Below are 10,948 nucleotides of genomic sequence, written 5' to 3' on the forward strand. Positions count from 1 at the left end.
ATGCTGAAGAATGAACCGGTAATATGTTGAAGAGTGAACCGGTTTATTGAAGTTAAGCAACTAGCAAAGTGAACCAGTATATGTGCAAAAGGTGAAGCAGTACGTTTGTCCAAGTGAACCAGTATATGTGCAAAAGGTGAAGCGGTACGTTTGTCCAAGTGAACCAGTATATGGAATGTTTTCCATCAAGGTTTAATATGGTATGACTACCGGTTGATAGTCCCAACCTCAGGGTTTCCGGTTGAAGTGTTTCGAGCCTGTGTGATTCAACCGATGGCATTATGTGATGAGTTAGCATTGTAATGGAGATCAGATCATGTTGCCACGTCAGCCTCATGTGCGTGAAGGATCTTGCATGAAGGGGATTGATCCTATCTACCTCGAGAATGTGAGAAGTCCCTGCAAATGGTGAAGAACGCGTGATGGGTTATCACCTCCAAGAAGCGGTGATGAACGAACGATGGAGAATGTCTTGAGATTTGTTCAAAACCGTTGTATTCAAATGCAAAATGTTAAATGGTCAAGATTGAACCAACTGATTTGTTCAACCTAAATGTCTAGGGTTTAGGGTTTATGCTACCGACCTATCTGTTTCCTATAAGGTCAATGTTGTTTTTCATGTTGAAGTTGTTGGCAAATGTTGTGTGTGTATCTAAGTGCAAAGATACATGATTCTTGCCAGACCAAATAAGAGAATTGATACCTGCAAAGTGCGTGTGTAGAAGGAAGGAACTAAAACGGATCTGCATTGGCATTGAGTGCTATTACCGGATCATTGTAATACCTGTTGATCTCTAATCACTTCAACAGTTGGAAAATCCCTTAATAGGGTAGCTTTAACCAGCTTGCTGTAAATCCTTTAACAAGGTGACTCAAAGCCATTGAGTTCATAAAATCCTCTAACAAGGTAACCTTTAACATGGTTTAACCCTTAACCAGGTTTTCTAGCCATCCCTTAACCGGGTGATCCCTAACAGGATCGGTTCCTAACAGAACCTGTTGTAATAGTCTTTAACCGGACTAGGCTCCTAACAGAGCGGACTTCTAAAGAGTTCAAAAATAGCTTGTGGGTATTCATCCCCACCATGGTTTTTCCCAGTTGGGTTTCCACGTGAAAAATATGTGTGTCATGTGTGATGCCTCTTTCATGTGATGTTTTGTTATTTCCTGTTTAGTAGTGAATCATGTTGTTCTAGTAAATTAGTGTATCTCTGATGATAGATTATCTGTTTATGCATAAGGATGAAGTGAAAATGAGGAAGTAGATTGTATGGAAAGCTAAGTGTTGCCTATTTATGTCTTTCACAGTCTCATTATGTTTAACCGATAGTAATCTGGTTTAGACCGGTATTAGTGTTTGTCTGTCAAGTGCACTGTTTGCAATCAAACTGGTTCAGGAAAAGTTTTCGTGTCTATATTGATTCACCCCCCCTCTCAGTATCAGTTTGGTACTCACTGTTCATCATTGAGTTATCAATATTTACACATTGTGTTCATAATATTACACATGATCAAATCAATCCATTATAAGCAAATAAGTAATTCAAGTTTACTAAATTAGTAGATTATTCACATTGGATTTTGACTTTTACGAGCACATCTTATCAAGTTTCCTACCATCAAACTACCTGATAATATTGATACCTATTCCAAGTTTTTATGTTTCTCAACACTGTGGCTATCATTAGGTGCACAAATATACTATAGTAGATGGATGAAACTCAAGCTAAAGATTCAATATCTTATTAATAAAAGTGTGGTACATTGAGTTAAGAATATTAATGGTTATACATGCATTTATTTCCAACCTCATTATGATAGAGATATTTATTCCAAGGACTATGACAAGGTATCTATATTTATTTCATCATTTGGTACATATCATTGATAGGAAGATAAGGTTACATACAAGTGCATATTAATATGATGATCTATGGTGGTAAGCTTACTAAAGTGCATCGTGAGAATCCAAGTAAAGGAAGGTTAAAGAAAACAACATCTCAAGATACTTCTCAAGGATAGGTAAGTGTGAGTTCTCTAGTACATAGTACTTTTATTTATTATGAGGCCAAAGAACAAAATAACATTAGGGAAACAATTCAAGTGATAAATCTCATGATTCTATTTTATTTGATTTTCTTTATCTTGTTGATTTGCACACGCTATTTTTATATTTTTATATGGTTTTCACTTGACCTTTCCACATAAAGGGAAATGCTTATGTTCACTTTTTTTTTTATGTTACATATATTTATGATTATCCTAGTTTGGAGGGAAAAAATTGGGTTCACCTCCCATCTTTCATTCATACACAGGTATGCATCTTTAATTTTTCACTATTTTTTATGGTCATGATCCTCAAGTTAATGCTTCATGCTTACTTTACCATGCTTATGGATCATTTTTATATTATCTTGTTGTGTCTTAATCTAGCTTCCCTTCTTCCTTGGTTTAAGTATGTGCCTTAAGAGACGCACACAGAGTCAAGGGGTACATATAATTACTAATTATTCTCAAAATTTATGTATAGTTTATGGGTGGACTCTAGATCATTTCTTTACCAATATTTATTCCATTTGCATTTATTTTCACCTTATAATTTGGTATGCTTGGATCATAGATTTGCATAACTTGAAAATTATTTAATACAAAAATGAAATCTACCTAATCCCAACCTTTAACTATTTAGGAATGTTAATAATTGATTATAGAAGTATAAATTGACATTGGAAGTGATTGAGGTTGTCCTCTTAAGAATTCCACACTATTACCTTGTGAAGGGGAAGCTTCTAGATGGACTAAGATAAAAACAAGAGACGGAGAAAACAAATGGATGAGAAAAAACTCATGTTTCCATATATTCAGATGAAACCATCTATCATTGTAGAATGGTGGCTGGGAAATTGCTATGGTGATCACATAGCCATTGCAGAGGTTACACACTTATTTGTACACTAGTACAATCACCAATACAATTATGAAATTATTGTGTGCATAAATTGCTATAGTGAATTCATAGTTGCCCTTTGTCGACACTAATTTAGTTTTGCCAAAATAGGTGAAAATGACAAAAATAAAAAATTGAGAACTAGAAACTAAGCAAACGAGGAATGAGGTACATATGACATCAAGGTACATGAGATTAAAAGAAGACTTTAGGCATAATACCCAATTATAATTTTTATGCCATAATGCCACTTTAGATGGTTTTGGTCATAGTTGAACTTAAGATGTTGATCCACGTGGAGGCATGCAAAAATAGGTAAATATAGGTTTTGACCATAAATATTTTAACTTCAAATTTAATTATGCCCCTTGTTGTCCACCATTCTAGCTATTTGTTATGTGCTAACTCCTACATTAATACTTTATAATTTTGCGTGTTAAGTATAAAAGGGCATAATTTCTAAGCCCTTTGATCATCTAGAATATATCAATTATCAACCTATCCATTAGTCATATTCCAAATTCATTCACTACTCTAGAATAACATATCCTACACTTGAATCACCTCTTTACTTGAAATTTTTTAAAACCCTAGTTTGCATACTAGGTCTTTGCATTGCTCTTTACATTGTTATTCCAAGTTCCAAGTTCAATGTTCCAAAATCACCTTTTTTTAGGACAATACTTATGTATTGATTAATTTTATCTTTTAAAATTTCTCAACTACTATTGAATTGGATCGAAGGGCTTGTCATAAGGAAAAAGATCCTCCCTTAGCAAGTTTCCCAAAGGTATTTATAAACACCACCAAGTATTTATTGTAGGTTCAAAAGATCAAGATTAATCATTGTTTATAGGTACAAAAATCCATAGTCAACATGTTTAGATCCATGGACAAAGATCACTTTTGCATGACAAGTTTAGATCTACACTCTCAAAGCTTAGTTTCACACTTGCAGAAGTTATCGAGGTTCACAAACACATTTAGGACTCTTAGATTTCACTAGTCTCAATTCATGCATCCCATATCCAACATTAAAATTTACCTATTGATAGTCTCCCATAATCAAATCCATCTCATCTTTCTCCACATCAAAATACACAATTATTATTTAATATTTTTTTTTCCCAAATCTACTTATATACATATTTGTAATCACGACTCCAACATAAAAACTAATTATTATATTAATATTCTAAATTTTTATATAAACATATATTAAAACTAAAATTAAAAATTCACATAACATTTTCACCCTGTTAGACCTAACAAAATTTATGTACTTTCTCTCACACTCATTTACCCACCCTCACAAGAATCATATTTTTCCTCCTTTTTCTCCATTGCTAGGCCAAGATATTGTTCTCCATAACACTCATATGCTATCTTCAACTTTTTAAAAAAGGAAGGCACTAAGAATGGGGGAATAATTCTAGAGGCCGACGTTACACGCCACACACTTCGATAGCTTCAAATATCCAACCAAAAAAGACATATTCTCCCCATGGGAATCGAAAGGGATTTTTTTTTTTTGGTAAAAATAAAGTAGGTATTCAGGGTTACAAAATGCTTGACTTCGCGTCCCTATAAATAAGAAGTAGAGCCTATCATATTTGGCTTACGTTCAAGGGTTTCTTCGGGAATTTCAGATCTGAAAAAATTCAGAATGATGAGTCCGCTTTGATAGTTGCGAGACCGTCGATCGAGATCGCAAGAAGATTTAGGGACGTCGATTGCGAGCACAGGTTGCAGACCAAGGTAGGCAGTCATGTCGACCCCTGCAAGAAAGAGGCTGATGAGGGATTTCAAGCGCTTGCAGCAGGATCCTCCGGCTGGCATCAGCGGCGCTCCTCAAGATAATAATATCATGCTCTGGAATGCTGTAATTTTTGGGTATGCCCGTTTTCCCCTATTTAATTGCTTAAAAATCTTTTGGAGAAGGTCTTCTTAGGTTTTGGATAATATGTTTTGAAAAAAGAGCTAACTTTGAAATTAAAGGGTATGCTTTTAATTATCTTCGGCGTTTTCGTTGGTGGAATTGCAGGCCCGATGACACGCCTTGGGACGGAGGTGAGTCGTTCAATAACCTAATTAAATTCGTAAAGGGTTTATTTGGGCGAGTTAGGTTTTAGGCTTTTTAAGGGTTATTGGATTTTATGGGAATTCGAAGGTGTTTAGAGTTGGATTTTGGCTTCTTTTGTTTAGGATTTGTTTGATTTTGTGGTTCGGAATTTGACTATGGTTTTAGTGATTGTATGACATAGGGTTTCATCTTGAAAGTATTAGTAGGTTTTTACTTGTACTTGCAGCAGTTTTAGCATGATTCTATGACTTAGGGTTTCCTTTCAAAATATTAACAGGATTTAATAGTATTTGCAGCAGTTTTTGTAAGTCTGTACTAGCTGATATCCATTATAAATGCTAAGTATAATCATGCTTAGAATACTGTTTCTCATTAAAACTACGTATTCAAGTAGAGAAAATTTAGGTGGGACTTGCATCTGCCATTATCCCGTTAGTTTTTGATTTGGAACGTCATACCGAAAAGTTCTTAAACCAACGTCGTCAAGGCAGTAGTTGTACTGAAAATTTGCCGTTTGCCGTTTGCCGTTGCATGTTTTCCATTATGGCTGCCTTTTTTTTGGAAAAAATATATTATTAGAATTGACAAGTGCATTCCGACAGGTTTGCAGATTTTTTATATTTGGAAAATTTAGGTTTTTTATTGGGAAATCTTCATATTTAATGCATTTCTTCAGTTTTGGAGAATCTGTCTGTCAATTTATTGGCAGAGATGGCTCGAAATATATCTTTATAAGTAGTGTTGAACGTGTTAGATGTGGCGTTGGCTGCTAATTTAGCTATGGTCGCTTTGAATAAGGGCCTCATTGAATATGTATATTTCATAACATCTTTTTAGTGATTTGTTCTACTCAGTCAATGGTTTGCGTGTGCACTAGAAAATAGTAGACTGAAAGTTTTTGACATCAGAACGTAACCCGAAAGCATGAGGTGAAATTTTAGAGTTTTGCAGTGACGAGCTGGAGATGACTTATGATAGCTAAAATTTCCGGTTGAGCCTGTGAATAAACTGAAAGGATTTATGTCAATAGTAAACAGTAAACACCACCTCAAAATATAACTATAGCACTTATATGGCCTGGAAATTACTGTGCTAGGAAGAAACCAGGAATTGTTGAACCAAGGAGTTGTTACGGGGATCTTATCAAAATCTGTCATCTCACTATTAAGTCTACCTTGTCATGGAACAACTTCTTTGCATCTTCTGTTCTTTGTTTTCATGCTTAAGCATCTCAACATGACTTTTTTGCTCATTTTAATATATTGGAGGTTCTTTACTGAATAATTTGAGTTGCATCCGTTTGACTATATTTTCAGTGCATGCCTTTTTGGACCTTGTGAATAGCACGGTCCAATGATATTTCTACATCCATTTAATTTTCCACATAAGAGACATGCCAACATAGGGCTCAATTTGACAATATTACCCGACATTTTTGCGCTAGTTTTGTGGTTGAATAAGTACTAGGAATCTCCTTCACAATCTTCTGACTGGCCCTTCTTTGATACATAATTTTGTGTTCAATTTGGATGTTATGGTTTTAGCCTTATTTTCCCCCAGATAGAGAGAGTTCTTGATTGGCAATCTTGTTCATATCTGAGAGTAATTTCTCTTGGGATTTCAAAGGCATGGGGGAAATGAGTCTATCTCATTCAACACTTGTTGCCATTCTATTCTACAATTTAGCCTTATTTTCCCCCAGATAGAGAGAGTTCTTGATTGGCAATCTTATTCATATCTGAGAGTAATTTCTATTGGGATTTCAAAGACATGGGGGGAATGAGTCTATCTCATCTAACACTTGTTGCCATTCTATTCTACAATTTAAACTGACTAAAATGCCAACGTTGGGGGTAGACAGCTACTGCGGTATTGCATAAATTTACAAAAAATGAGAAATGAACTTTCCACATTCTTAGTTCCCTAGCTGTTACAACATGTTAATTTCATCATATCATATTTTTGTGAATTGCATGGTCATCCCTGTTTTTAGAATCTCACAGCACATCTTCTGTGTGGTCAGATATACATCTTTCAACTTCCACAGGCTAGATTCTTTGAATGTTATCCTAAAGAAGATTTATCAACAAATCTATATGGACAATCGGCCTTATTTGTCTTTTTGTAGGCATGTCTGAAGATGATAGTGTTAATATGCTTCTCAGGCACCGAAGCTATTTATTATTATCTGGTGATCACCCTTCAACTGTGCCTTTCTTCACATCTTAGCCACATTTATTTAGATTCAGTTACCCCCTCTGGAAGCTCAATTTAGGTATTGATTCTAAGGTTTTGGCAGCAAACCACTTCAGTAATTAGTTACAACTGCTTTTGCTGGGTTAAATAGAGTGTTAGAAGATAAATAAGCTTAGAACAAGGATTGCTCTAAATCATAACATACAAACTAATTCATTAATTGGTTGCACCTGCTTTTGCTGGGTTGCCTAGGCTGGAGTGTTAGAAGATAATAGGTATCGAACAGGGACTGCTCTAACAAGAACATACAATGATAATTTCCATTGTAAATATCAATTTACAGCAGACTTAAAATGAAATAGAAATTACCAGAACATAGGAAACCTGCAGTTGGATGCTACAGCAGAACATAAAATGCTGCTGATTTTAATTCTGATTTTTTTTGAATGACTTAGTACATATGGTAGATGGGACAATTATTGAAGAGTCTCCAAACCAAAAATAGCTGGATAGAGCAGCAGATAATAACATTTAAATTCAAAACACTAAAACTAGCTATGTCAAGGGTAGTCTACAGTCGCATAATGGGTCTCAAGGACCCGTGTACTGAAAAATCCAATGTGATTTAATTTGACGGTTTAGCGGTCTTCAGGTTTCATTGGTGTTACAACTCACGCAGTGGTGCATTATGTAACTGCCTAGAGAGGAAGTCTCACCATTAGAGTTGTGTTTTGTTTGCATGGATGCATGATCTCTGCTGTAGATTGTGGCCTCCTCCGTCCTCCCTGGCAAGTGATTTTAGAGGCTAGTTGTGGAAGTGGTCTGAAAGAGGGTTTCTATGAAAATCAGTGCCCAGATGCAGAGTTGATTGTTTTTGAAGAAGTGAGATTTGTGCTTGGAAAGAATCCTGGTCTGGCTGCTGGCCTCATTTGGTTGCACTTTCATTTGGAGGACTCACCTGCAAACTATCCAAGTTTACATGGATTTACATGATTGACACTGCCAATTCGAGACTGGAGAAATTATCTCCCACCACTGTTGCTAGTGCTGACATCCTCACATTTGCTGCTAGAGACAGCACAAAGCATGTTAGTAAAACAGTTAACACTACTAAAAAAAAATAAAGACCCAATTATAACAATAAACCCAAACAAAGACTTGTCAACATCTGAAATCAGTGACGGACTTCTAAACACAGCTTTGGAAAATATTCTCATGAAATTGCCTTGGAATTCTGGAAAGTTGTGCTACACTTTTAAGAATATACTCTTCTTGTAAAATTAGTCTTTCATAAAACAGCAACTAAAACTAAACAAAGCTAAACAAGGTGTCCAAAAAATAGCTGGAAGGTGATGCGCCAATTGTGATCCTTAACTCTTCTATTTATGGTCATTAAAAAATGTTACTGGACTGCATCAGCTTTTTCCTGCTTTTACATCAGGATTTTTAAATAGAGGCAATCCCGTGAACTTAAAATCTGGATGTCTCCTTTTATAAGCTTATTCATTATCGTCTTATTCTGATTTCTTGGAGTCATCAGCATTAGCGAGTGAAAAAAGTTGTATGGATAGACAGAATTCAGTCAAATTTGGGTTGTAATGAGGTTATTGAATCACTTGATGTATTTCAGGTCTGTTTCGCATTGGGCATTTCTTTTGTTAATGAAGTGTAGGGAAATGAAGTCCTGCATTTTATAAAAAAATAATTTTTTTTTTGAAATTGGAAAATGATTTCAAAATTAAGAGTTAGTGAATGTTGTTAGTGAGCCTCAATGGAGTGCACATGTTGCTTGTAATCTGACTGTTTTCATTTCGCAAGTTCTAGAACAAAAAATTATTCTTTTTTGTAGTATCAGTTTTGCTAACACATGGCACATCTAATGACTTACTTAAAACATAAGTACGATCATTTTAATAATATTATGTGTGCTTTTCATTCTTTTGGTTCGTTACACTATTGTTTTATTTTGTAAAAAGGACCAAATACCAAAGTTTCACATAGGACTGAATACCTGTTTTGTTTCGCACTAATGAGTTACTAAGTCTATGTTTTGGTGATAAGCTTAACTGTTGATGTTTTTCAATACTGGACAATTTTGTTTTTCACACAAATATTGGATTTATCTCAGGTACGTTCAAGTTAACCCTTCAGTTCACAGAGGATTATCCCAATAAGCCACCAACAGTCCGTTTTGTATCTAGGATGTTTCATCCTAACAGTAAGATTTCATGATCTTTATTTATTTGGTTGAGTTTGGCTTATGATCTTTTAATTGCAAAATGGGGAATGTTTTTTAAAATTATTGATCTTTCAGAATTGTTTGTGATATTCTAATTCATAATAACTTAAGTAATCTATATTCTAAATGGTAATTTTATTTTCCTTCTGTAGTTTATGCTGATGGAAGCATATGCTTGGACATTTTACAAAACCAGTGGAGCCCTATCTATGATGTTGCAGCTATCCTCACATCTATTCAGGTATAATAACTAATTGGTTAATTTGTCAGATATTATAAATATATAACATTAATTAGGTAGATTTTAAGAGGAAAAAAGAATAGTAAGGATCCCAAAACCTACTTTCTAATTGTCAAATCATAATCCTGTTTCTGAAGAACAAGTATTGATATAACAATTTTTAGATATGTTGAAGTGCCTAATGAAATTGCACATAGGTACACCCTGGGAGCCTGGCATTTTAATAGCCTTGGCCTAGTAAAGTTGTCAGTCAGAATTTCTTGTGTTTGCAAACTTTCCTATTATTAGGCTTGCAACTTATGTCTATCTTACTAAGAACTTAATGTATGATGTATTCTTTGTTAATAGAACCTGAGTAATTGTTTTTTTGCAGTCTTTACTTTGTGATCCGAATCCAAACTCTCCAGCAAATTCAGAGGCTGCCCGCATGTTTAGTGAAAACAAACGGGAGTATAATAGAAGAGTTCGGGAAATAGTCGAACAGAGTTGGACAGCAGACTAAATCATTTTGTTTGCTGGTTTTAAGGAGGTTTGCGATATTGTTGAGAGGAGTTTATGGACTATATATATCAATGAAACTTTGACTTAAATCAATACCATGAGTATGCATCTACTGAATGATTCCAAGCCTGGTCTTATGTTCTATGGACTTGTGGTAAGTCTATTTTTATGTTCTGGCTTTTTGCTATTTGTGAAAGTTGTGGCTTTGCTCCCATGCATAATCATGGTATAGGCAAGGATAATAGATATGGACTATTTGACAGTAAAGGGCAGAAATTTTTTCATAGCCCATGTAATCTTCCCCCTTGTTCTTATCTTGCTTTGTATTGTATATAATCAGTAAACTTGATTAGAATAATATCTAAATATACCTTTGGGTTGTGCCTTCCTTTTATTTGAATTACTGGTTTATTTTTGAAGTCATTGTCAACAAGTATTACCAGTGCAACTAGTTAAAACTTTTTGTGCAAGATATACAATTTAGTTGAACAATCTGATATACAATTTCAGTATCTGTAACTTGACATTTTAGTAACTTGGTAAATTGAGATTTCTCTCTTTCACTTGCAAATTATTACTTATTATAGTGGTATTACGGTAAATGTCACTCTTCTATTTGAAGTTTTGTGACCAGATACTTATATGGTTAAATATTAAGTGTATGTCTATATGTTGATCTTTTAAAGGAAGTTGTGGGCTGCAGAAATCTTAAATTCTTTGACATAGTGTTATTACGGTAAA

At 34.6% G+C, this 10,948-nt stretch overlaps 1 protein-coding gene across 1 annotated transcript; it reads left to right on the forward strand.

Annotated features, from left to right (window-relative positions):
• The first annotated feature begins 4,300 nt into the window (after positions 1-4,300).
• Positions 4,301-10,607, forward strand: LOC131067301 (ubiquitin-conjugating enzyme E2 2). The gene is made up of 5 exons (XM_058002263.2): positions 4,301-4,840; positions 4,992-5,017; positions 9,355-9,444; positions 9,618-9,706; positions 10,080-10,607. Exons 1-5 carry the CDS (start codon positions 4,716-4,718, stop codon positions 10,206-10,208), a joined length of 459 nt encoding a protein of 152 aa, XP_057858246.1. The 5' UTR covers positions 4,301-4,715; the 3' UTR covers positions 10,209-10,607.
• Positions 10,608-10,948: the final 341 nt, after the last annotated feature.

This window comes from Cryptomeria japonica, chromosome 6, assembly GCF_030272615.1.
Source record: "Cryptomeria japonica chromosome 6, Sugi_1.0, whole genome shotgun sequence".
Lineage (NCBI taxonomy): Eukaryota > Viridiplantae > Streptophyta > Pinopsida > Cupressales > Cupressaceae > Cryptomeria > Cryptomeria japonica.